At 43.5% G+C, this 27,195-nt stretch overlaps 1 protein-coding gene across 2 annotated transcripts; it reads left to right on the top strand.

Annotated features, from left to right (window-relative positions):
- Positions 1–14,568: 14,568 nt before the first annotated feature.
- Positions 14,569–26,202, top strand: ARMCX4 (armadillo repeat containing X-linked 4). Of its 2 annotated transcripts, none has more exons than XM_055119972.1 (6): positions 14,569–14,662; positions 15,678–15,739; positions 15,960–16,034; positions 16,376–16,459; positions 16,718–16,800; positions 17,112–26,202. In XM_055119972.1, exon 6 carries the CDS (start codon positions 17,255–17,257, stop codon positions 25,106–25,108), a length of 7,854 nt encoding a protein of 2,617 aa, XP_054975947.1. In that variant the 5' UTR covers positions 14,569–14,662; positions 15,678–15,739; positions 15,960–16,034; positions 16,376–16,459; positions 16,718–16,800; positions 17,112–17,254; the 3' UTR covers positions 25,109–26,202. The 2 variants fall into 2 exon arrangements, with proteins under 2 accessions (XP_054975947.1, XP_054975946.1); XM_055119971.1 differs by having other exon boundaries at positions 15,960–16,118.
- Positions 26,203–27,195: the final 993 nt, after the last annotated feature.

Here is a 27,195-nt window from a genome sequence, read left to right as displayed (position 1 = left end):
ATGATGAAAATTAAACCGGAGGTTATTATAGAAGCAGGTGGAATATTTTACAGTCGAAATTAAGAATGCTCTTGAGGAGGAGGTGACACAATGTGGTGAGATAAATTTATCTGTTAATACAAAGAACACTAAATCCAAAATTAAAAGTAACTTTTATTAATGACTTTTAGGTTAAAGAGGAAATGAAATCATCACTTCAAATTGTGTAGATAATAATGAATACGAGAACGCTAGGAATAAAACCTGTGACATGTGGTTAGAGCAAATAAAGAGGGCAATGTAGAGATTCAGATAGATATTAAAACAAGAAATATTTATGATAAATGAACTAAAACTGTGTGGCATGTGGTTAGAGCAAATAAAGAGGGCAACAGAGATTCAAATAGATACTAAAACCAGAAATATTTATGATAAATGAACTAAGCACTCAACTGAAGAATATAGAAAAGGTATAGTAAGCTGAATCCAAAGAAAATAAAATAAAAAAATAAAACCCCCCAATTTTTTAAAAAAATTTATTCTTTTATTGAATCACCATGTGGAAAGTTACAAAGCTTTCAGGTTTAAGTATCAGTTATACAATGCTCGAACACCCATCCCTTCACCAGTGCACATATTCCACCACCAAGAATCACAGTATACCTCCCCCCTTCCTCCCACCTCCCCAGCCCCCAACCCCGCATGTGTAACTGGTAAATTTCACTTTACTTTCACTTTACTTTGATTACATTCAATATTTCAACAAAAAACTCACTATTATTGATTTGGAGAAAAAAAACCAAAAATTTTTTAATGAAATCAAGATTTGAAAACAATAGCAACAATAAAAACCCACAGCACAATCACTGTAGCACTGTCATCCCATTGCTCATCGATTTGTTCGAGTGGGCACCATAACATCTGCATTGTGAGACTTGTTGTTACTGTTTTTGGCATAGCAAATACGCCATGGGTAGATTGCCAGGCTCTGCCATGCGGGCGAGATACTCTTGGTAGCTTGCCAGGATTTCCGAGAGGAGCGGAGGGATCAAACCTGGGTCAGCCTCGTGCACAATAGATAGGTAAAATATAAAGTTGTGGTGCTGGGGCTATGGCTTAGAGGGATGGAGCATGTGCTTTTCATGTGGAAACATAGGCTTAATCTCCAGCATTGCATGGTGCCTTAAGCATGAGTGGGAGAGACCCCAGACCATAGAGTAACCCTTGTTGTCCCTGCACCCTGCAAAATAAAATTTAATATTGCTCTTTGAGAAAAAAATGGCAGGTCAGGTCAAGACAAAAAAGAGAAAACAAATGACCTTATGAATTACTACAAATATAGAAGATACCTAAAAAATATAGGAAGTTCAAGTCATATTTTACTACTGAACTTGAAAATTTGGGTAAAATGGAATATATTTGAAAAAATTAAAATCAGATCTAGAGGTAGAAACTTGAATAAACTAATAACCTAGTAAAGAATGTCAATATATAATTTTAACAATAAAGAATTTCAAAAGATAAAGTTCTCTTGTTTACAAAATAAACAAAAGCAGGAAAAGACAATCATCATCCTTAGACTCTATTCTAATAAAATTCTTACAATCTTCAAGGAGCAGAAAGTTCTCTTGTAATACAAAATATTTTTAGAACATAGAAAACTTCCTGACTCATTTTACAAAACTAATAAAATTCTGATGATCCAAACTGTAAAAAAGGAGCACACAAAAAATAAAACCACAAAGTGATCTCATAAAAGAACATCTGGAAAAGTGGGAAATTAAATACTAACAAATTGAAATCCATCATATTTGAAAAGTCACTCCACGTGAAGTTTATCAAGAATTCAAGTATGGCTTTATTTTTTAAGAATTTTGGTGTAATCTCCTAAATTAAAAGTATTAAAATTTGGTTATTCCAGGGTCCAGGAATAGCTCAGTGGCCGAACGCCTACCTTGCAGACATGAAATTGTGAACATTTTTTTGACTCTTTGGGTCACACCTGGCGCTGTTCAGAGATTACTCCTGGCTCTGCACTCAAGAATTATTCTTGGCGGTTCTCAGGGTGCTGGGAATGGTGGGGACTGAACCCAGGTTGGCTGCGTGCAAGGAAAACACCCTATCCACTGTACTATTGCTTTATCCCTCTGACTGTTAACTTGATCCCTAGCATCATTTACATCACTCAATCCTGGCAACACTGTCATTTGTGATCCTTGGCATCACAACAAAGTCTATGATCTTTGGTGTCCTACAACTGTGTGCCAGCACTACAACTACCGAGTGTGACCCCTGGCAAGTACTGCAACTGAGCATGTTCTACAATGACACTAATAATAATAATAATAATAATAATAATAATAATAATAACAACAACAACAGGAGGCTAAGATAATTTTATTTTATTTTTTTTCCATTGGACATTTTTAAATTGAAACACCATAAGATACGCAGTTACAAAGCTGTTCATAATCAGATTTCAATCATACAATGTTCCAACAATCATCCCTCCACCAGTGCACATTTCTCACTATCAATGTGCCCAGTTTCCCTTCTCTCACCGCCCCCCCATCATCTTGCCTCTATGTATTTCTTTTTTTTAAAATTTATTTATTAGTGAGTCACAGTGAGGGTACAGTTACAGATTTATACATTTTCGTGCTCATGTTTCCCTCATACAAAGTTCGAGAACCCATCCCTTCACCAGTGCCCATTCTCCACTACCAATAAACCCGAGGCTAAGAGAATTTTAAAAAGTAATAAAATAAAAATATGATAATCCCAATATGTACCACAGATCATTTGTTGGGATTGAACGTCCATTACTGATAACACTCAATATTCTAGAAATAAAAGTAGTTTCTTTAACTTGTCAAAGAGTTTGTACCAGAGATGTACAGAAACATTGTAGTTAATGATAAAGCACCAATTATTCCCACTATATTCAGGAACTAGACTCTGAGTATAAAGAGCTCCATTACTCCATTACTATGTCTATTATCTCCTTTGCTATGCAATAATTTTACTCTGGAGTTCTTGTTCCAAGCAAACAATAAAAAATTAAAAAATCAACAGTATAAAATTTCAGAAAGAAAAATTCTAAACTTTCATTTGTGAACCATATATTTCATTAGAAAACCAGAGGGAATCAATTGGCAAACATTTAGAACTGTAATATTGTTAGATGGTAGGGGTCAGAGTGATAGTACAGCAGTAGGGTGCTTCTCCTGCATACAGCTAGTCCAGGTTTCACTCCTGGCTCCCCATATGGTCTTCTGAGCCCGCCAGGAGTTATTCCTGAGTTCAGATTAAGAGTAAGCCGTAAGCACCTCCAGGTGTGTGCCAAAAATTAAAAAATACATTATTAAGTGGTTTGATAATAATAATAACACTACACTGTAGCACTGTGATCCCGTTGTTCATCGATTTGCTTGAGCGGGCACTGTAATGTCTCCAAGCGAGACTTGTTACTGTTTTTGGCATATCGATTATGCCAGGGGTAGCTTGCCAGGCTCTGCCGTGCGGGCGGGATACTCTCGGTAGCTTCCCGGGCTCTCCGAGAGGAACAGAGGAATAATAATAACACACAAAAATTGTAGCTTTACCTCACAGCAGATGCCATTAGAAAATGAATTACGGGAAGCTTTTTTTTTCGAATCTTAATCATTCTTTATTCTAGTTAGATACAAGTCCTTACTGGCTAATTTTTCTACAATTTTTTCTCTTCGATTTTGAGTTGTCTTTTTTTCCTGATGGTGTCTCCTGAAGCATATAATTTTTTTAATAATGTAGTAGTACTGCTATTCAGCCATTGATTAAGCTGATCGAATTGGTAGGGGAAGCTTCCTCTGTGTTAGAAGAGAGGAAAGAAAGACACCAACTCACAGGATCTCTCCTAAGAGCTCACAAAATGCACCCTCTCAGAGATATGGTAGGCATCATTAGCGGCAACTAAACAACAAAGGGGCACATGCAGTTAAATTTAAAAATAATCACAACTACATGAAGGAACAGGAGATTTCAGAGCTAATTTACTGGTCTGGTGAGTTCTTCACCCTGTAGTCATTCCATGGAGGCCACAAAACATACAGGATGTGAAAGACAAAGAACCTTCAATGAGAAAAATCACTGAAGGAAATTTCCATTATATACTTTAAGCCACAGAACAGATGAGTTAGAAAATAGATTTAGAAGAACAAGAACTCAAATAATTAAAAAAAAGAATTAACTAAAAAGATGATTGCACACTTAGGAGTCAAGTAGGCCCCAAAGCACTGTAACATTATTATAAAGTAATAAATTGTCACCAGCTGAAATAGAAAAATATATATACAAGTTGAATTACAGAGAGGGAAAGTTTGAGGTAATCACATTGATTGGAGTTGAGACAGACAAAAGACATGAAAGAGAATAAGGAAATATATTAATGTGCATACACATTAAGTATTTGTATATGTGTGTCACTTAAACCAGAATGAAATGTTTAGATCTAAAAACCACTTCATGTTCCAGGAAGCTTGATTGTTCTTTGAAAGTTGTACAGTAATTTCATGGTGCTGGAAACTGAGTCTGTCTTTTTCTATTTTACTACATTGAACTGCTTTGTTGTAATGAGCATACATGACTTACTTTTTTCTAGAAAATGAAAAAAAGAGAGAGACTCAGTACAGGAGATAAAGCACTATTCTTGCATGTAGCCAACTCCAGTTCGGTCCTTGGACCATGTATGGCCCTGCAAACATCGCTAAGAGAGACCCTGAGCACAGAGCCAGAAATAAGCCCTGAAAAGCCCTGAGCACTGCTGGGTATGCACTCCCCCCAAAAAAAGAAAAACAATATTACTTACTAAAAGTCATCCTCATTCACAACTTTTTTCTTTGGGGCCACACCCTCTGCACTCAGGAATTAATCCTGATGGAGCTCATAGGACCATATGGAATACTGGGTGTCAAACCCGGGTCAACTACATGCAAGGCAAGCACCCTACCTGCTGTACTATCTCTTCACCCCCTCAATCACAGTGTTAACAAAACTATAACATATCTGGGTATACCGCCAAAAGGAAGAATGCACGAAGATATATGAAGAAAACTGATATTTTACCAAAAGACACAGAAATGATATGTATGCCTTTGAAAATATGACATGACATTGGCTGAATAGAATAATTTGTTACTACATCTAATTAGTCCTCAAATTAACCTATTAATTTAACATAATTTTGATTAAAAAATCCAATAGGATTCTTACAAAATGAAACCTGAACTTTATTTGAAATGCCCAAGCACCTCTAAAAATAGTTTAAGCTCTGTGCTTAGAATGCCTAAGATCTCAAATTTAATTTCCAGTGCTGTTATCCTGGAAGCTCTACTGGTTGTGCCTGGAAACTGCTATCTGATCCCTGGAGCTGCCAGCAATACGTGTGAGTGCCAAAATTAGAAGTGTATGTCCCCCCACTAAAAGATGCAACCTTCACAGCCAGGCTGTACAGCCCTGGCAAGGTCTACCAGTAATGAGTACAACTTCCAGTGAGCCCATGTGCAAGCCCCACAATTAAGAGAGTGCAAGCTTTGGCAAGCACACTGGCTGAGTAGTGTGTGAGTACCACAATCTGATGTACAACCTCTGGTGAGCACACAAGTACAATATATGAGCATCATAGCCATGCCTGTGTGCACCCCTCATCCACCCTATCATCACAACAAGAACTAAGTGAACTGAAGGGTGATACAAACTAAATAACTCAATAAAATAGCTTGAAGATAAAGCATGGGCAAGCCCAGATACCACAACTTCTACAAAATCTATCCATGAGACATCTGAGCGTAAAAGAGAATTTAGCGTATGTCAGCTTTTTGGTTTGTTTTGTTTGTGGGGTCACACATAGCCATGTTTGGAGGGCTACGCCTGGTTCTGTGCTCAGGGATCATTTCCAGGGTGCTCAGGGGACAATGTGGTGTTGGAGATCAAATCTGAACCTCATGCATGCAAAGCATGTGCTCCAGCATTTGAAGCTATCTCTCAGACCCTACACTAACGCTTTTAAAAATAGTTGGGGAATAATGGACTGTTACGTGAGAGGTAGTAGGATTTGAACACACATATGTATGTCTGTATATATATATATATATATATATATATGCACTGTAGCACTGTCATGCCGTTGTTCATCAATTTGCTCGAGCGAGCACCAGTAACATCTCCATTGTGAGACTTGTTACGGTTTTTGACATATCAAATATGCCACTGGTAGCTTGCCAGGCTCTGCCGTGTGGGCGGGATGCTCTTGGTGCTTGCTAGGCTCTCTGAGAGGAATGGAGGAATCTAACCAGGGTTGGCCGGGCATGGCAAACGCCCTATCTGGTGTGCTATCTCTCCAGTCCATATATATGTATATATACTCACATCCTGTATAAATACATGGATAACATGTATATTGTCCCGAAAACTATACTCAAAATCCAGAAGTCACATAGGAAAATGTTCATGAATTTTCCTACATAAAAATGGAAACATGCAGGCCGAAGCGATAGTACAGCAAGTTGGATGCTTGCCTTGCATGCTGATAACCAGGGTTTGATTCCTGGCACCCCAAATGGTCCCCCAAGTCCCACCAGGAGTGATGTCTATCTCTATGCCCCTAGATTTCTTAAAAGGACAATTTGATACATTTTCTTGGGCTCTTATATTGACTAACTACTAATGTACTGTGTTCATGAAAGAATGTTGGAAGTGATCCTTCCATGTGCTTGATGGGAATATAAACTCCTCATCCCTTTTGTAGGGAAGTTTGCAACATACAGAATAAATGCATAAAATATCATGTCCCCTTTTTGTCGGTTTGAAAAGTATAAAACTGTATGCCCTTATTGGAGCAGTTCTCTTTATAGTGGAATATCATAAAGGAATTCTTTCACCTATAGGCAATGCTGTATGTTTCAAATTGTTCATTGTAGCCTCATTTTTTTCTTTTCTTCTTTTCTTTTTCTTTTTTTTATTTTTGCTTTTTGGGTCACGCCTGGCGATGCACAGGGGTTACTCCTGGCTCTGCACTCAGGAATCACCCCTGGCAGTGCTCAGGATGCCACCATATGTGATGCTGGGAATCAAACCTGGATTGGCCGCGTGCAAGGCAAATGCCCTACCCGCTGTGCTATCGCTCCAGCCCCTGTAGCCTCATATTTATTAGCTCCAGACTCTGAAAAATATTTTATTTCCAAACTGGGAAGAGTGGAGGGGAAGGGGATTAAATAAATGATAGCTTGACCAAGATATATGGAAAAGTATACAACAACTAAAAAGGAAAAAAAGCTTTAAATGTGCTGCTCTGTAGAACTCTTTGAGGTATCAAATGGACAACCCAACTTTTAGAATTTTTTATGCTCTGTGTTCAGGAATGACCTCCTAGTAATGCTTGGGAACCATTTTAGGTGCCAGAGATTGAGTCAGGATTGGTTGCATGCAAAACAAGTGCCTTATCAACTATACTCTTACTATGTCACCAGCCTTCCTGAGGTATAATTTTATCCGATTAATTTTTGATTTGGTGTCACATCTTATAGTGCTCAAGGATTTTTCCTGTATTACTCCTGGCAGTGCCGGGGTACTTTATGTGGTGTTGGGGATCAAACTGGGTTGGCAATGTGCAAAGCAACTGTCTTAGCTCTGTACTATTTCTCCAGCCCTGAAATATAATTTTAAGTGAGGAAAAAATAAGTTACAAACTGTATATTAAATATGGCCATATGAATTTTTCCAGTGCTGGGTTTTGTGGTTTTTAAAACATTCCTTTTTTATTTATAAAGATTATATGAGTTTGTTGCTTTCATTTTTTTACTTAGGCATTATGATTTACAATACCATTAATAATAAAATTTTAGGCAATGTACCAACACCACAACCAGTGTCAGAGTCCCTTCAACCAGTGTTTCAAGGACCGTTCCCACCCACATCCCATCCACATCTCTTTGACAATTCAGTTCTATAAGTCAGCTCTCAAGATCTGATTTTATTGACAGTTTCTTATGTTTCTTTATATTTAACATATAAAAAAATCATTCTATATTCATTTCTCCTGAATGACTCAACTCAGCACGATACCTTCTAGTTCTATCTACCTTTTATAAAATTTCACAATTTCATCTTTTCTTATAGGTGAGTAGTATTTCATTGTGTGTACATACCAAAGTTTATTTATCTAGTCATCTATTCTTGGGGACTGGGGCTGTGGTTGGATATTGTGCCTTCAATGAATGCAGGTGTGCAGATGTCTTTTTGAACTGATGTTTTTGGGTCTTTGGATATAGATGGCAAGAAGTGGAGTTGCTAGGCATAGGGAAGCTCAATTCTAAATTTTTAGAAACATCTTCCTATTGTTTTCTATAGAGGCTGAATCAGCCAACATTCCACCAACAATGGGTTGTTGAGGAGTTAGAGGAGAATTCCTTGCTCCTCTAACTCTGCCAGCATTGCCTATTTCTACTCCTCCTAATGTATGTTAGTATTTCTGGTATAAGGTGTCTCACTATCATTTGGATTTGCATTCTCATGATGATAAATGATGAAGAGCATTTTTTCATATACCTATTGGCCATCTATACATTTTCTTTGAGGAAGTATCTGTTCATCTCTTCTCTTCATATTTGATGGGGTGTTTAATTGCTAAGTTTTGCTAGTATTTTGTATATCTTTGATAGTACTTTTTGTCAGATTAGTGGTGAGCAGATATTTTCTCCCAATATTTGAGACTTTAAAAAAGTTCTATTTATTGTTTCTTTTGCCAGTGCTGCGGATTGAACATAGAACCTTGCCATGTAAGGCAAGTGCTATATCAATAAACAAGACACTGACCCCAAATTTTAATAAGAAAAACATGTGAATTAAATGTATTGGAAAGCCTTTAGTACATCATGTTTATAACAATGAAGAAATAACTGTTTTGAATGATAGTAGAATAAAAGTGTTTTAATAATTTTTCTAGGTTTGAATCTTATACTAGAATATATTTTGTCAGAATATATGTGCCATACAGAAAAAAACAGCAAATAATGAAATACCCTAAATACAAAAATTATATAAATTTCACATAATTTATTTAGTTTTCCTTATATTAACATTTTTATTATTATACTTTAGGTCACATGGTTATAGAAGTGTTATCATGTATTGTTTTCATAGTTACTGAACTAACAACCACCAAAGTGCTTAATACTTCCACCAATATCTTTATATTACTTCTGCTCTACCTCTTCCACCTTGCCCCTCCTCCCCCATTCCTTAGCAATCTCAGTTTTGTAACCCAAGTTCAAGGGGTTGTTATAGCTTGATACTGCTCCCTTCTTTTGTTTCTCTATATAACACACACTAGTGAAATTATCCAGTATTTACCTTTCTCCCTCTAATTTTGCCTAACATGATGCCATCTGGTTTCATTTATTTATTTTGTTTTGTTTTGTTTTGATTTTCTTTTTGGGTCACATCTGGCGATGCACAGGGGTTACTCCTGGCTCTGCACTCAGGAATCACCCTTGGCGGTGCTCAGGGGACCATATGGGATGCTGGGCTTTGAACCCGGGTCGGTCGCGTGCAAGGCAAACGCCCTACCCGCTGTGCTATCGCTCCAGCCCCTGGTTTCATTTAAATTACAGTGACTGCAAGATTCATCTTTTCTTGTGTCGCATAATATTCCATTGTGTATATATACCACAACTTCTTTTTTTAAATTTTTTTTAAATTTTTGCTTTTTGAGTCACACCTGGCGATGCACAGGGGTTACTCCTGGCTCTGCACTCAGGAATCACCCCTGGCCGTGCTCAGGGGACCATATGGGATGCTGGGATTCGAACCCGGGTCGGCCGCGTGCAAGGCAAACGCCCTACCCGCTGTGCTATCACTCCAGCCCCAACTTCTTTATACAATTTGCTGGATATTTGAGGTGACTTCAGTTATTTGGAGGATGTGCCACACTATGTGGTGCTCCTGGCTTTGTGCTCAAGGGTCACTCCCAGATCAGGGAGATACAAGGCAAGTGCTTAACCCCTGTACTATCTATTTCTCTGGTCATACATTAGGTATTAACATTTACAAGCAGTGCAATAAATACTATATGTCTACATATATATTGGCATATATACCAATCCATATATTTTTGTGAATTGGTTTAAGAATACCACTGTATCACTGTCATCACTGCCATCTCATTGTTCATCTATTTGCTCAAGCGGGCACCAGTAATCTCTCCATTCGTACTAGCCCTGAGATTTTAGCAGCTTCTCTTTACTCGTCCTTCCCAATAGTGTCGCATTGGAGTCTCTTTCAGGGTCAGGGGAATGAAACCCATCATTATTACTGTTTTTGGCATATCAAATGTTCCATGGCAGCTTGTCAGGCTCTGCCATTTGGTCAGGATACTCTTGGTAGCTTGCCCGGCTCTCTGAGAAGGAGAACTAGAAAATAAGTGGTCTTCTGGGAGCCAGTTTGTGGGTGTGACTGCCTAGCTACTGGAAAAGGGGGATCTGGGTAGAGAAGGCCCAGTCACGATCTAATCAGGCTTAGAGATCTCAGCCCCTGGTCCTGCACACCTGGGTTCCTCTGCCGGTTCCTTCATGCATGAGGCTCGTCCGAGCATGTGGAGAGTGGTCTTGAGCATGGCTGTGTAAGAATAAAGGCTGGTTAAATTAAGAGGAATGGAATTTCTGGGTTATAGCTGGAGAGGTAGTGCAGTAAATAAGGCTGACCTTGCAAGAGGCTGTCCTGGGTTCAATTCCTGGCACCACATATGGTTCCCTGAACTCCACCAGGAGTGATCCCTGGCGTGGAAGCAGGAATAATCCCTAAGCACTGTCGGGTGTGGCTCCAAAGCAAAACAAAAAATATTTTGGTCAAAGAATATGTGGACCAAGTGAAGGGTGCTTGGAGGGCCTGCTCGGGGTGGGAGATGCTCCTGAAAATAGACTATGGACTGAACACAATGACCACTCAATACCTTTATTGTAAAGCACAACACCCAAAAATGAGAGAGAGAGCAAAAGGGTATGCCCTGCCACAGAAGCGGGGTGGGGTGGGGTGGATGAGGTGGGGGTGGGGGAGGCGCACTGGGATCATTGGTGGTAGAGAATGGGCGCTGGTGAAGGGATGGGTGCTGAGCATTGTATGACTGAAACGTAACCACGAAAGTTTGTAAGTCTGTAACTGCACCTCACGGGTATTCGTTACAAAAATAGAATTGTGAGTCCGGCAAGCTACCAAGAGTATTCTGCCTGCATGGAAGAGCCTGGCAAGCTCCCCATGGCATATTCTATATGCCAAATACAGTAACAATAACAGGTCTCATTCCCCTGACCCTCAAAAGAGCCTCCAATCGTTGGGAAAAATGAGTAAGGAGAGGCTACTAAAATCTCAGAGCTGGGATGAATGGAGACATTACTGGTGTCTGCTCGAGTATATAGATGAACAATGGGATGACAGTGATACAGTGATTATATTTATAATTTAATAGATTTTTTGATTATTCTTCATAAAAAAGGTTTTAGTAGAGCATGTGAGTGTCTATTTCCCTACAACCAGTATCAATATAATGAAGTATCTAAATTTTGACAACTTCCTAGCTGAAAAAAGTAATACATTATCTAAATCTTTACAAACTGAACATCTTTTCATATGTTTATAGGTCTCTTCTATTCCTTTCTTTCTTTTTTGTGTGTGTGGGAGCACACCCGGAAGTGCTCAGGACTTACTCCTGGTTCTGAGCTCAGGGATCATTCCTGTAAAGGCTAAGGGGACTTTATGAAATGCTGGGGATCAAACCTGGGCTGGTCTTGGTCAAGACAAATACCCTATCCACTATACTATTATTCGGCTTGTCTATTTCTTTTTAAAATATGGATCACTTCTTATGATGCTCAGCCAGGTAGTTCATTGCTCAATCTGGAGGTGTCCTGCTACATCTAACAGTGCTCTGGGGATACCAAGACTATACACCCAGTGGTGCTGGGTGCTTGGGGTAGAACATTTGTTGTTAAGATTGAATCTAGGACTTGCAAGTTCTACGCATGTATTCTACCACATAAGTTATCTTCCTGGCTCTCATTTCTGTATTTCTTTGTTCTGAAAAAGTCTATTCTGTCTTTGGTACCTTTTTCTACTGGAGTGTTAATCATCTTATTAATGATTTGTATGAGCTTTTAGATTATGACAATATTAATCATTTGATGTGCTGTGTTTGTGGGTTTCTTTTTTTCATTATTAAAATTAAGTTATTTTTGCGTAATCAGTTTATGAAATCTTCCCCTTTGGCCAAAAGCATACATTGGTCACGGGCAATTGAATTCTGAAAAGCCATTAGTAAGGTTTTTATGGCACTCTGGACTCCAGGCTCACCTCCAGAAAGGGCCTCCCCCTCTTAGGGGCCTCTCACCAGGGAGCTTCCTGCTAGGGTATCATATTTCGATGTTCTAAGAAAGAGGCTGCCTTAGGGTCTATATTTAGGGTCTGACTCCCTCGCCCAGACAGCTGAATGTGGGGGGACTAACTTCAGCATACTTTGTCCCTGAATTCTGGAGTTATTCAGAGGGTTTGTAGGGATGGTACAGTGAAATGTTAACAGAAAGGGAATGAAAAGTCCTCTCTTGCCCTGCTAACTGCTTGAGGTCCTGAAAGCTTGTCCATTTTGTGAGGGGAAAACGACAAGGACCTCAGGGGTGTTGCAGTGATTCATCACCCACCACAGCCCCCCACCCCTGCCTCCACTGAGAGATGCTGATCACTAGCCTCTGCTATGGAGACAACATATGGAGACATGAATGACAGCTACAGAGAAATATCCCACCAGTATCATCATGGAATGAAATGCTATATGCTCATTTCCATCTATGGGAGAGCAAAAGATCCTTATATGGATGGGTGTAATAAGATTAACTTGATCACACGTGTACTTTGTAAAATTCAGATAAACCCCACAGATGGAAAACTGATTAATCTGGGAAGTCACTACTTTTCATGCACTGAATTTAGGGGAGTTATATCTTTTGTCATCCCAGAGTCATCAATGAACAAGTTCTCAGACTCCTGACAGCAAATCTTAAATTTAGTCAGAATTTCAAAGGATGAAAAATTACTTGTGTAAAATTCCCCAGATTAGAATATTGAGTGTAAATTGAATAAAATTAAAGACTAATATAAACATCACATTGAAAATACAGTGGTTTTGCTTAGGAAATTTTTGCATTTAAAATGTTAATATTGGGGGGTCCAAGAGATAATATAGCAGGAAAGGCTCTGGCCTGGCATGCAGCTGGCCAGGATTAGGTCCCTGGTAAGGCATATAGTAAGGCATATAGTCCTTTGAGTCTTTCCAGGAGTGATCACTGAGCTCCTAGGCAGCAGTAAGCCCTGAGCATAATTGGGCGTCTCCTCTCAAAACAAGCAAACAAAAAAGAAAATGTAAATAATTTCCAGTCTGCTGTGAAAGTTGTGCAATAGTTTACAGAAAGCAGAAAATATTTTGAAATGTATTTGTGCATGTTCGTATTTACTTATGCCTCCTCCTTTTCCTTTTTTTTTTTGTTTATGATGACCAAGGCTCTCACTTTAGTTGTATGTTGGAACACACTTGGTCGTGGTGGCCATAAATAGCACATTTTTCTTGTGGCACCAGGCATCCTAAGTAGTGCCAGTAAAATTGTACTCATTATGTGGGTCCCTGCCAGGGACGGGTTTGAATGTTGCCTTATGCCTGCAAGGCAGGCACTTTGCTACTGAACCACACCCTCCACGGCACCCCTGGAACTTTTCTTTTTGACCACACTCAGCTGTGCTGGGGTCTGCTCCCGATTTAGGGCTTGGGCTTGCTCCTGGTGGGTCTGGGGGAGAGAACCATGTGGTGCTGAGATGGAACTCTGGGCTGCAGGGACGGAATCCAGCCCTTTGAATGATCTCCTGAGCCCTAGAAAACATTTATTATTATGGCACAAAATAACGTTAATGAATGGATTCACCGATTTTTTTTTAAATTTACGTCCTGAATTTTAAAAGTCAAATGAAACGGATTGTGTTCTCTGATTACAAAGGCAGGGATTGTTGTTAGAAAGTTAAAACAGGGGAACATTTTTAAAAGGAAAGTTAAGCTTCCCCTTCCACTACCTTTCTTCTTGACACACTCTCCTAGCTAATTGCGGGGGGTCAGGGGGCCAGAACATTCTAGGAGAAATGGAGTTGTGGAGGGAATCTCCGCAAAGCCTTGGTTTTATAGCCTAAGAGAAAGAAGAGGAAGATTTCTTGGAGCAGCAGCAGAGAGGATGGGAGCCCAAGCCATGGGATAGGTGGGCGATGCCCACCCTTCCTGGTCACCAGAGAAGGGAAACCCCCAGCCTCAGTGTGGTGAAGGCTGTGGGCTTGCAGCTTGGAGAGGACCGCGCTTGGTGACAGGGGGGTGCTCCCCCGCGCCTCGCGCTCAGAGGAGGGGAGTTCTTGAGTACGGGCTGGGGGAGGGAGGGTCCTGTCTTACTGGCCTGTGGGTGTCGGGTGAGGAGGAGGGGTAGCAAGGCGGTGACGCGGGGCCTTCACGTGATCGCGAGCTGCAGAGCAGACGCAGCCTTCAGTGCAGTCGTCACTCGCGTCTGGATACCAGCTGCCCGCTGCCCTGCCGGGCGGGCTGGCATCAGGCCCGGGGGGGAAGGCCGAACAGGTAAGGTTTCTGGGGCCCGCGCGCCGCGGCATGGGCGGCCGCGGCCTGTAGACCCCAGTGGCGGGTCAGTGGGTGGGGGACAAAGCGGGTTCAAGTTCGGGGAGCCCTGTCTCTTAGTCTCCAGGACTCCCCCTCCCCCTTCTTCAATCTACGCTGGGGCGTCTTGGGCTTTGACACGGGGGAGATGGGAGAAGAGTCGCGAGGGGGAAATGTAGAGATTGAGATCCCCCATGCTGTCTTGACTCCGAATCACTGATTTCACATACCCGCCCAGCTTCCTGCTCGTTTCAGTGGAAGGGACACCGTGGTGGCGTTCGCAGAGAAAATGGTGGGCCTTAGTGAGTGGACGAGGGGTTGTGCGGGGTGGTGGGGAGAAACGTTTGATAGGTGGATTCTCTGAATCCCCAAAACCGAGCATGGGAAACTGTGGCCTGGACGCCAGTCCAGTTAGTTGGGTGTCTTTACTCCCTCCTGTCAGTGTGGCACTGTTTGTGGAGGGACAAAGGAGAGGCATAGACTGTACAGCATTTGTGGAGATTAGTGTGAGCAGAGGCACTGGTTGTAAACCCTTGAGATTCTGTAAGAATTCTCTATAACAGGAACTTAGACACAATGTAAGTTAGACACAGTGGGATATTGGGTGGGGCTAGCTAGGCAGGAGACTTTTTTTCTAAACTGTTTTTACTTATCAAATCTTGGAATTTTCAGCTTAAATTGAATGCTGAGGCAGTCAAGACCACAAATCTTTCTGATTGATTTTTCTTGCACTTCAGATCATATTAAGAAAATACCAATTGTTGTATCAAAGAGTATTACGTTTTTTTTGGGGGGGGGGAATGCCTTATATTCTTTGCTGGGTGGATAGTGGTTTTTCAGAAGCAAACCTTGTCTACCCTAGTTCTGGAAACTTCTAGAGGTGGGTTTAAAGGGAGATAGGTAGATATCAATAGGCTTTGATTTTGGAATTTGGGATCTGGGGGTCTCCAATCTCTCTTGTCATCCTCTCCTTTTCCAGATATTTCGCTTGTCTTACCATCTTGGTGAAGAAAGTGATGGAGAAATCCTTGAATCTTGCAGGTGGTTATAAACAATTTTATTTCCGTTTCTCTCCCTTTATTTCCTGCCTCCCCTTTCTTTTTCTGTACTGCCTCGTTTGGTATGAGGGAAGCCCCAGGATTTGCTGGTCAGGGAATGAGTCTAAATGCAGAGAGGTCTATACTGTGCTCTTTGTATTATTGCTGGGATGCCCCAAGAATTTGGCATTCACCTTCTCCCTTTCTCTGGTTTTTTTCTCCAGGTCTTCTCATGGGCCTACACTAGGGCTGTTTATTGCTGGAAGCAAGGGAGAGAAGACTGGTCTGGAATCATGGAGGTTGGTGTGAAAGTGGTCAGTGTCCAAAGATAAGAGTGATCGGGCATAGGAAGTTGCTGAGACTTGATAAAGCCTCAGTAGGAGGTAATTTTGACTTTCCTATACTCTGTCATATTTCTACTATGTTGGCCCAACTCCAGCCGATCTAGTTATATGGGGTTAAGTTTAGGCTGGGGTGTGGCTAAAAGGAAAAGACTTCAGATGGGGAACCATTAGAAAAATCTATTAGCAACTAGACCCAGGTTCTAGCAAGGCTCGTAATGGGGTCAAGTTTAAGGATGCTTGTCTACTTTATAAAGGTCTTAGTGTTTATTGCTTCCTTTTTGTTTACTTTACTGTAGAACTGCCTGCAGACCTGCTGCAGGGTTTGAGATCACTGGAAACAAAGAGACAAGGAGGAAATTGCTCCTGATCAGTTTCGACTGGTAAGAAGATGGGGACTGTCTGAGTACTTCTCTAGGGTGGGTTTGTGAGACCAACATGCCTCTGTAAAAATCAGTGTCCAGCCTGGTGTATCCTTAGACTCTCCCTTTCCAGTGACCTTTCTCAGCATCCCTCTCACTGGTGCGGAGCATAGGGTGAGATGAGGGGGATAGAGAGGTAGCTTGCTAATAACATGCCTGTTTCATCAAGAACAAAATGTCTATTTGCATCTGTCCCTCCATTTTTCTGTCTCTCTCTAGGTCCATGAATTTGTAAATGCACTTTCGGTTGTATCACCAATCAAGAGAAGAAAAGAGGAGAGAACTGCCTTACATCATTTCAGGTAGGTATGAGGGTAGGGACTTATGGGAGTGGTGACCCAATTATGTTTAGTAAAAAATAAAAGTTTGGGGGCTTGTTACTCTTCCCAGTTCATATTCATTTCTTCAAGCTTCCATTCATTTAGAGTAAGGAAATACGTATGGAAGTAGCTTGGGAAAATTACTGGGCATTGGGAAAGATGACGAGAATATAAACTAAAAGAGATGGAGAGAGTTTGCTATTCATCCTTGTTCTTCTACTAAGCACATCATTTCTATATTTCCTGTCCTGTGTATCTATCTATTTTATTCCATTTTCTTCCTCCACTTCTAGGTCCATCTCCAGAGGCGGCTGTAGTGGCCTCTGAGTGGCTGAAGACCTGCGCCTCACAGGACGTCACCCAGACCTACTACCTTCTTTTCCCAGCCTGACTGAACCCCCGTATCTTGTTCGTGCCTTCATCAAGGGGTGATTACATGGGTCGCGTTCAGGAAGTGGGCTGGGTGACTGCAGGACTGGTGATCTCTGCTGGTACTTGCTACTACATTTACAGATTAACAAAAGGAAGAGTCCAGAGTGTGAGGAGACTGGCCAGAAATGGGTCCGAAGTCAAGACGGAGACTGTGGTTGGGGTGCAGAACCAGACCTTGGTCAAGAGTGAAGCCATGGCTGGGATAGAGATTGAGACTAGAGCTAAGGCAGAGACTGGATCAGTAATTAGAGTGGGAGGTGGGGCTGGGGCTGAAATAGAAACTAAAGTAACTGCCAGAGCCAGACATAAAGCAAACTCTCAGGCCAAGGCAATGTCTGGAGCAGAGGCAGAAACCCTGTCAGAAGGTAAAATAGTGGCTGGAACAGTGGCCATTACAGAGGCATTAACTATGACCGAGGCCAAGGCCAAAGCTAGGGAAGTGGGCCTGAAAGAGGCAGTGACCCAAACTGACTCTGGTGCTGGGAGATTAGTCAAGAAAGAAGCAGTGACCCAGACGAAAGCAGCTAAAGCTTGGGCACCGGTGGCCAGGGAAGAGACCAAGAAAGAAGCAATGACCCAGACCAAAGCAGAAGTTCGTATGTTGGCTGAAAAAGAGACAGAAATTAACAGAGTAACGATGACACAGAGTGAGGCCTTGGCAGTGACCAAGGAAGAGGTCAAAATGGGTGCTGTAACCAAGACTGGAATTATTGCTGAGACCAAGGCAAGAGCTCTGGAAGAGACTGTGAGTGTGGCCAAGATTCCATCTGAGGCCAGGCCTGTTACCAAAGTTGATGTTAAAGGCAATGCTGATACCATGCCCAGGGCAGAAACCGGAGTAGAGAAGAGGTCCTTTGCACAGTCTCAGGCTGTGGCCATGACACAGGTTGCCAATATGCCTGGTCCTGGAGCTGAGGTCAAGCGGAATTGCAAAACTGTGTCTAGAACAGGATCTGGGGCAGACACGAGGGCTTCTGCCCAGCCTCAGATTATAGCCAAGGCCCAGACAGAGGCCATTTCTGGGGCAAGGGGTGATCCTCATGGAAATGCCAATGCCAAATGTGAGACAGGGGCAATGGCAGATATGATGGCTTCTATAGAATCTCAGACTGTGGCCAAGCAACAGACTGAGACAACATCTGCTGCCAAAGCTGATGACATGGGAAATGCCAATGTCACATCTAGAGCAATGACTGGAACTGACATGAGAGCTACTGCTCAGCCTCAGCCCCTCCCCATTGTTCAGTCCGAGGCTATGACTGATACTAAGGTTAAGGGTAGAGGCAACCCTGGTGCTGCGTCTAAAACAGGGGGCAAGGCAAACTTGAAGGCCAATGCCCAGACTGGTGATTTGCCTGATGCCAGAGTTATGTCTAATGAGGGGGCTGAGACAGACATGTCCTATACACAGTCTCAGCCTATGGTCAATGCCCAGGCCGATGCCTTGCTTGATGATAAGCTTATGGATAAGAGTAATACCAATGTTGTGCCTAAGCCACAGTCTCAGGCTTCTGCCAATAATCAGGTTGAGGCCTTACCTAGTAAAAAGGGCAAGTCTAGAGGGAAAGCAAAAGCCAAGTGTAAAGCGGGGATGGGGGCAGACATGAAATCTTGTGCAGAGCCTCAGGTTACGGCTAAGGCACAATCTGATAATGTGCCTGATTCCAAAGTGGATGGCAAAGGTGATACTAATGCCATTTCTAGGCAAGAGACTAAGGCAGAACAGAAGCCTCAGACTGTGGCCAGTTCCCAAGGAGAGAACTTTCCTGGTGCCAAGAATACAGTCAGGGGCGATCCTAATTCCGTGAGTAAGACAGAAGCTACGGCAGATACAACATGTTCTTCTCAGCCCCAGACTGTGGCCAACTCCCAGAGTGAAACCTTGCTTGGTATCAGGACTAAGGCCAGGGGAAATCCCAGTGATATGTGTAAGGTCGGGGAAACTGCTGATACAGTGGACCCGATCCAGGCCCCGGCTGTGGCCGTTTCCCAGACTGAGGTCTCGCCTGGTACCAAGAATAAAGCCAGAGGAAAGCCCAATGCGGTTTCTAAAGCAGAGACTGGGTCAGATGTAACATGTTCTGGTCAATCCCAGACTTCGGCCAGTTCTCAAAGTGAAGCTTTGTCTGGTACTAAGAAAAAGGTTAAGGGAAATCCCAATGCTGTGTCTAAAGCAGGGTCAGATACAGCATGTTCTGGTCAGCCTCAGACTATGGCCAGTTCACAGGGTGGATCCTTGCCTAGTGCAAAGAATAAAGCCAGAGGCAAGTCCAATGCTGCATCTAAAGCAGGAATAGGGCCAGATACACTGTGTTCTTCTCAACCCCAAACAAATACTACAGCCTCTGCTCAGCTCCAGGCTGTAGACAAGCCCAAGGATGAGGCCTTGCTTGGTGCTAAGAGTAAAGCGAAGGGCAATTCCAATATATCTAAAGTAGAGTTCAGGGAAGGTACAGTGAGCTCTGACAAGCCCCAAGCTGTGTCTAAATCTCAAAATGAAGGTGAAACCTTACCTGGTTCCAGAAATAAGGCCGGTGTAAATCCCAATGCTGTGTCTAAAGCTGGGGCTAAAGCAGATACAACAGGTTCTGCCCAGCCCCAGGCTGTGGCCAATTCACAGGGTGGATCCTTGCCTGGTACCAAGAATAAGGGCAGGGGCAATCCTAATGCTGCATCTGCTCAGCCTCAAACAGATACAACAGGCTCTGCTCAGCCCCAGGCTGTAGCCAATAGTTCCCAGGAAGAGACCTTGCCTAGGACTAGGAATAAAGTCAAGGCCAATTCTAATGTATCTAAGGTAGAGGCCAGGGCAGGTACAATGTGCTCTGACCAGACCCAAGCTGTGTCTATATCTCAAAATGAAGATGAGGCCTTACCCGGTTCCAGGAATAAGGCCGGTGGAAATCCCAATGCTGTGTCTAAAGCTGGGGCTAAAGCAGATACAACAGGTTCTGCCCAGGCCCAGGCTGTGGCCAGTTCACAGGGTGGATCCTTGCCTGGTACCAAGAATAAGAGCAAGGGCAATTCTAATGTTGCATCTAAAGCAGGGACTGGAACGGATGCGCTGTGTTCTGCTCAGTCCAAAACAGATGCAACAGGTTCTGTTCAGCCCCAGGCTGTGATGAGCTCTCAGGGTGACATCTTGCCTGGTGCTAGGAATAAGGCCAGGGGCAACCAGAATACTGTGCCTAAAGCAGATGCCAAAGCTGATGCGATGGAGTCTGTACAGCCCCAGGCTCTCACTAATTCCCAAGGTAAGATCTCACCTGGTGTCAAGAATAAAGTCAAGGACATTCCTAATGTTGTGTCTAAAGTAGAGGCTGGAGCAGATGCAGGGGGCTCTATCCAGTCCCAAACTGCGTCTAATTCCCAAGGTGAAGCCTTTTCTGGTGCCAGGAGTAAAGTCAGAGGCAATCCCAATGCTATGCTTAAAACAGGGGCTGAACCAGATACGACAGGCTTTGCCTCAGCCCAGACTACGGTCTGCTCTCGAGATGAAACTTTGCTTGGTGCCAGGAGTAAGATTAGAAACAATCATAAGGTTGAGTCAAAAAAGGCAGGTACCATGGTCTCTGGCCACGTTCAATCCGGGACCTATTCCCAGAATATGACCTTGCCTGGGACAAAGGACAAGACAGTGACCAAGTCTGGGGCAGAAGTTGCAGAAGGTGAGAGCCATGCAAAGCTTGAGGATAATGCTGCTGCTGCTCCTGAAAGTGAGGATGGGACAGGCACACAGGCCTCCAGAAAGACTCAGTCTAAGGCCCATGACTATTACTGGAGTGAGATTGGTGTTGAAGATTGGATAGCTTCTGAGAGATGGATTAAATTCCGATTTCAGGCCAGGGATGGATACTGGGAGAATAGCATGTCTTGGGCTGATGATGAGAATGAAGTCAGTATTGCATCCTGGAATGGGGTTTGTGGTGAGGCTAACATTAGGTCCTGGCCTGGATCACAGACAGAGAATGAGGTCAGTGTTGGTTCCTGGACTGGAGCTGGGGACCAGGCCAGTGGAGGTCTTTGGACTGGGAGTCAAGCCAGTGATTTGTGCTCTGGAGAAAAGGCCAGTGGGAGTTCTTGGGCAGAGGCTGGGAACAAGGCCATTGGAGGGTTCTGGACTGGGACTGAGAACCAGGCCAGTGGGGGATCCTGGGTTAGCACTGGAAACCAGTCTCTTGGAGAGTCCTGGGCTGGAAGCCAGGCAAGTGGAGGGCTCTGGGCTAGGAGTCAGGCCAGCGAGGCATCCTGGACTGGAGCCCAGGCTAGTGGAGTGTCCTGGGTTGGAGTCCAGGTCAGTGGAGCACCCTGGACGGTGGCTGGTGACCAGGCCAGTGGAGGGTCGTGGGCCGTAGCTGCAGACCAGGCCAGTGGAGGGTCGTGGACTGTGGCTAGTGACCAAGCCAGTGGAGGGTCCTGGGTAGTGGCTACGGACCAGGCCAGTGGAGGGTCCTGGACGGTGGCTGCGGACCAGGCCAGTGGAGGGTCCTGGACGGTAGCTGCAGACCAGACCAGTGGAGGGTCCTGGACGGTGGCTGGGAACCAGGCCAGTGGAGGGTCCTGGACGATGGCTGGAAACCAGACCAGTGGAGGGTCCTGGACTGTGGCTGCGAACCAGGCCAGTGGAGGGTCCTGGACGGTGGCTGCGAACCAGGCCAGTGGAGGGTCCTGGACGGTGGCTGGTGACCAGGCCAGTGGAGGGTCCTGGACTGTGGCTGCAAACCAGGCCAGTGGAGGTTCCTGGGCTGGTCCTGAGGAACAGGCCAGCGGAAGATCTCAGGATGAGTCTGGGATTGAGTCTAACAGAGAGTTTTGGAATGAGACCAAGACTAGGAATGTGAGTAGTATTGGCTACTGGACTGCAGCTGTGAACCAGACCAGTGGAGCATCCTGGGTCAGGATGGATGGTGCCAAGCCTAGATTTGAGGGTTATGCCGGTGACAATATGTCTTGGTGTGGAGCTGCTGATCAGGCCAGTGGAGGATCTAGGTTGGGGCTTGAGAGCCAGACCAGTGGGAGCTCCTGGACTGGCACTGCGGGCCAAGCCAGTGGAGAGTCGAGCTTGGGGCCAGCAGGCCAGTCAAGTAGTGGGTCCTGGGCTAGGACTGGAGAACAGACTGATGGAGGGTCTCAGCCAGAGTTTGTGGACCAGTCCAGTACTGATTCCTGGGCTGGTACTGTGAACCAGACCAGTGGCGTATACTTGGTTGGGGTTATTAACCAGGCCAATGGAAAGTCCCAGGCTGGGACTGGTGATCAGTCTGGTACTGAGTCTAAGCCTGGACCTAAGGATCAGATCACTGAAGAAAAGTCTTTGGTTGGAGCTGATGGCCAGGCTGATGAAGGGTCCAGGTTAAGGTCTGAGGACCAATCCAGTGCCAAGTCCTGGGCTGGCTCTGCAGACCAAGTCAGTGGAGGATACTTGGTTGGAACTGTGGATGAGGCTAATAAAGAGTCTTGGATTGTACCTGGAGATCAAGCCGGTGGTGATGAAAAGCTTGGATTTGAGGATCAGGCCAGTGGAAGAGGGTCATGGAGTGACAATGAGAGAAAAGCTGGTGGAGACACTGGTCTGGGACCGAGAGACCAGTCTATTGGAGCTTCCTGGGCTGGCCCTGGGGGTCATGCCAGTGGAGGACCCAGGCTAGGGTCTGAGGATCAGTCCAGTGGATGGTTGAGTGTTTGTACTGGTCATCAGGCTGTTGCAGGAGAGTCCTGGAGTAGTGTCAGTGGCCAGGTTATTCAAACTATTGGAGGGTCTAAGGTAGAGCCTATGAATCAACCCAATGGTGGACCTTGGGCTGACACTGGAAATCAGGTCAGTGGAGGGTCCTGGGTTGGAACTGGCGATCTCACTAGTAGCTGTCCCAAACCTGAATTTGTGGATCAGGCTAGCAGAGGTTTGTGGCCTGCTGCTGAAGACCAGACCAGTGGAGAGTCCAGGCTTGGATCGGAGGACCAGTCCAGTGGAGGAAGGTCCAGGGATGACACTGGTGTCCAGGATGTTGGAGGGTCTGGTTCAGAACCTGTAGACCAGTCCAATGGTGGTTCAGGATCTGGTACTGGGAGTCAAACCAGTGGAGAGTCCTGGATTGGGGCTGGGAATCTCACTGGTAGCTGTTCTAAAGCTGAATATGAAGAGCAGGCCTGTGGAGGGGCCTCCTGGAATGGCACAGGGGATTCAGCTGGTGGAAAGTCTGAGTCCAAGGAGCCAGCAAATGGAGGGTCCTGGTCTTTGGCTAGGGACCAGGCCAGTGGAAGGACTGAGACAGAGGCTCAAAGAGCAACCTCCTGGTTTGGGGCTGGGGGCAAGGTTAGTACAGACTCCTGGTTCTGGAAAGGAGAAGAGGCTGGTATTATGCCCAGGCTGGTTGGTAAAAAGGAAGTCAGTATTGAACCCATATCAGGGGCTGGGAAAGAGACTATTATTAGCTCCAGATTGGGGGCTGAGGACAAGGCCAGTATTGGGTCCTGGAAGACATCTGAAGAAGTGGTCTGTATGGATTCCTGTGTGGGAGCTGAGGCTAGAGCTGGGGATGAAGTCAGGAAGGAGTCTTGGCTCTGGGATAGAGATGCAGCCACTTCTGGGTCTAGACTTGGTCCTGAGGAAGAGGGTAATATGGAGTCCTGGGCTTTGTCTGAAGATGTAGATGATGATGATGAACTAAGTCGAGTGTCCAGCCCTGATATTGAGGATACGAATTTAAGGTCCTTGTTTTGGGCTAATGCTAAGCACAGTGATGAACTGAGGTCTAACAGTGACAATGACGTTGATCCTGGGTGTGAGGCTAGGGATAAGACCAACACCAGTGATAAACTTGAGGCTGCTGGTGGAGTTGATCTAAGATCTTGGTTCCGGGATGGTGAAGACAAAAGTAATGACAAGTCTGCACCTAAGCCTAAGTCAAAAGGCACTTATCCCTTTATGGTTCCTGGAGCAGGAATGGACTCATGGTCAGGAGCTGTGTTTTGGTCAGAAATGAAAGCATCAAACCAGAATCAGTCCTGCTTTCCACCTGAAGACGGGCCCAGAAAGCAGGGCAGATCTGACGAGAAAGCTCAGTCTGTGCCTTGCCGTTGTAAACGTGAAGCTAATATGGATCCAAAAGACTTTGAAAAACTCATTTGCATGATTGAGATGACTGAAGATCCTTCTATTCATGAAATAGCCAATAATGCTCTGTATAACAGTCCTGATTGCCCACTTTCCCACGAGATGATTAATAATGCAGGTAGAATTTCAATTATTGAAAGCTTACTCAGCAATCCCTACCCTAGTGTTAGGCAGAAGGCTTTAAATGCACTGAATAATATCTCAGTGGCTGAAGAAAATCATAGACAGGTGAAGACATACTTAAATCAAGTATGTGAGGACACTGTAACCTATCCTTTGAATTCAACTGTGCAGCTGGCTGGACTAAGATTGATAAAACACCTGACTATTGTTGGTGAATATCAGCATATGGTTACAAATTATATTTCGGAATTTCTTCGTTTGCTAACTGTGGGGAGTGGAGAAATTAAGGATCATGTTTTAGGAATGCTTGTGAATTTCTCTAAAAATCCATCTATGACAAAAGACTTGCTGATTGCCAACGCGCCAACGACACTGATTAATATCTTTAGCAAAAAGGAAACAAAAGAGAATATTATTAATGCTCTTATACTATTTGAAAATATAAATTTCCATTTTAAAAAAAGAGCAAAAGTATTTACCCAGGACAAGTTCAGTAAAAATTCCCTTTATTTCATATTCCACCGGCCAAAAGCATGTGCTAAGAAACTTCGAGTCTTAGCAGCAGAATATAATGACCCTGAGGTGAAAGAAAGAGTCGAGTTATTATTAAGTAAACTCTGAAAAGTTGTATATTTCCAAACAAATCTGAGCACTATGGTTTTTCAGTCTGGAAATAATGCACACTGTAAATTGCATTACAACTTTGGATCTAATGTTACTTATGATGGATGGTCTATATCTGGACCATTTTCTGAACACCAAATGAATTCAAACTTGTACTGAAAATACATGTGTTGATTTTTACTGTGTCTGGATTGAGATATTTTTAGTATGCTTCATGAGCAGAAACTGAACTGATTCTTCATAAGTAAAGTAATCTTTGGTCCTTTGTGTGGACTTCTGTTTATACATTTGAGACTTTATTTTTATGTCATCAATAAAGTTGTGTGTTTTAAGCAGGAAAAAGACCTGTCTTTGTCCTTGAGTTTACAGTCTTTCTGTAAAGGCAAGATGTATGTAAACAAACAAAAAAAAATGCTGACAAAGCGAGGAGCCTCTGGCTGTCTCTTCACATGAGTGCAGAAACTGTTGTCTGCCACAGTTCTCAGAGGAGGTGAACATTTAAGTAAACTGGAGGTGATGGGAAGATATGATGGGCCAGAAGAGCTTTGGAGGAGGGAGTAGTAGTGGGCAAAGGCGTGGAGGTAGAGATCCTGCTGAAGAGTGGAAGCCGGCCTGCTTTAATGCAGAATCGAAGAAGAGTAATGGGAAATATAGCGTGGCATGAGTGTTATTCCTTGAGTATATCTAGTTGCTAAACTGAGATATCCAAACACTGCCCTATCCATCTCCAGAAGACACCAAAGTCTGGTGAAGAACAACAGGGTGAAGAAAAATGATGTGTCTGATTTGTGTGCAGGATGACTTGTAGTTAGGAGTGGCCACTGAAGATTAGAAACCCAATTAGGAAGTTACCCAGAGTCCAGGAAGTACGTAATAAAGGGGTGCTCTTTCACTGGTGGCTATAGTGGAGGCATAATGGCAGGAAGGATTTGAAAGATTCTTTGAAAAATGCTGGAACTTTTACTGGGGATAAATAGAAAGTTTTGTTTTAGGGTTTTGGAGGCATTTTACAGGAAAATGTCCTCCATCTTGACCAACACTTGTATCCACGTAAACCAGTATGCTAGGTATCCTTTTGAAATAATGAGAAAAGGGGGGCACTCTCATAAGGTCTTGGTGGGAGGTTATAATAATGTGAAGCACATTTGCACATATGCTTTAGAAGCCGTCAAAGATTGAATTATCTTCGATCTAGTAATTCCACTTGTAAAAATTTATTCTTAATGGTATTGAAGGGATACTATAGGAATTAAGGTGCTTTCCTTGCATGTTGCTGACACTGGTTTGATTTCCAGCATCACATATCACATATGTGTTCATCTGGGTTACAATACAGAAGTGACTTCTGAGCATAGGGCTACAGTTAATCCACAAGCACTTCCAGTGGGGCCCCAAACAAATAACAAAATAGATAGCTGACAAGGACTAGAGAGATAACTCAGAGATAACTCAGTGGACTCAGCATATGCTTTGCAATGTGAGAAATATGTGTTTGATTCTCAGCACCTTATAGAACCCTGAGTACTGCCTAGCTGGCAAGGGCTAGGGAGATAACTCAGTGGATTCAGCATATCCTTTGCAATGTGAGGCATCTGTGTTTGAACCTAGGTATCTTATACTACTCTGAGTACTGACAGAAGTGACACGGCCAGGAAAAATAGTCTTCAAATGCACGAAATTCTTTTTGTTTTTGCTGTTGTTTTGGCCCACATCTGGTGGTGCTCAGGATTACTCCTGGCTCTGTACTCACAGATAATTTGTGATGGTTCTCAGAGAACCATGTGCAGTGCTGGGAATTGAACCCAGGTTGGCCTCATGCAAGACAAGTACCTTAGTCATGGTACTATCTCTCTGGCTCCCATGCAATGTTTTTAATAATGAGCAAGTATATACATCATCTCACTATACATATGTATACTAGTGCAAAATATGAGAATGTAAACATTCTCTATGGGTGTAATAGCTATTGATTAGTAGGTGATTTAATAATTTATTAAGCAAATGTACATTCTGAGTTGTACATAGCAAACCAAGATTGTTTGCATCATTTCTCACCAATTTACTATGATTTCAGGCTAATTACT

Source organism: Sorex araneus, chromosome X, assembly GCF_027595985.1.
Source record: "Sorex araneus isolate mSorAra2 chromosome X, mSorAra2.pri, whole genome shotgun sequence".
NCBI lineage: Eukaryota > Metazoa > Chordata > Mammalia > Eulipotyphla > Soricidae > Sorex > Sorex araneus.
The sequence above is the reverse complement of the archived record's forward strand: the minus strand, read 5'-3'. Positions and strand labels throughout refer to the sequence as shown.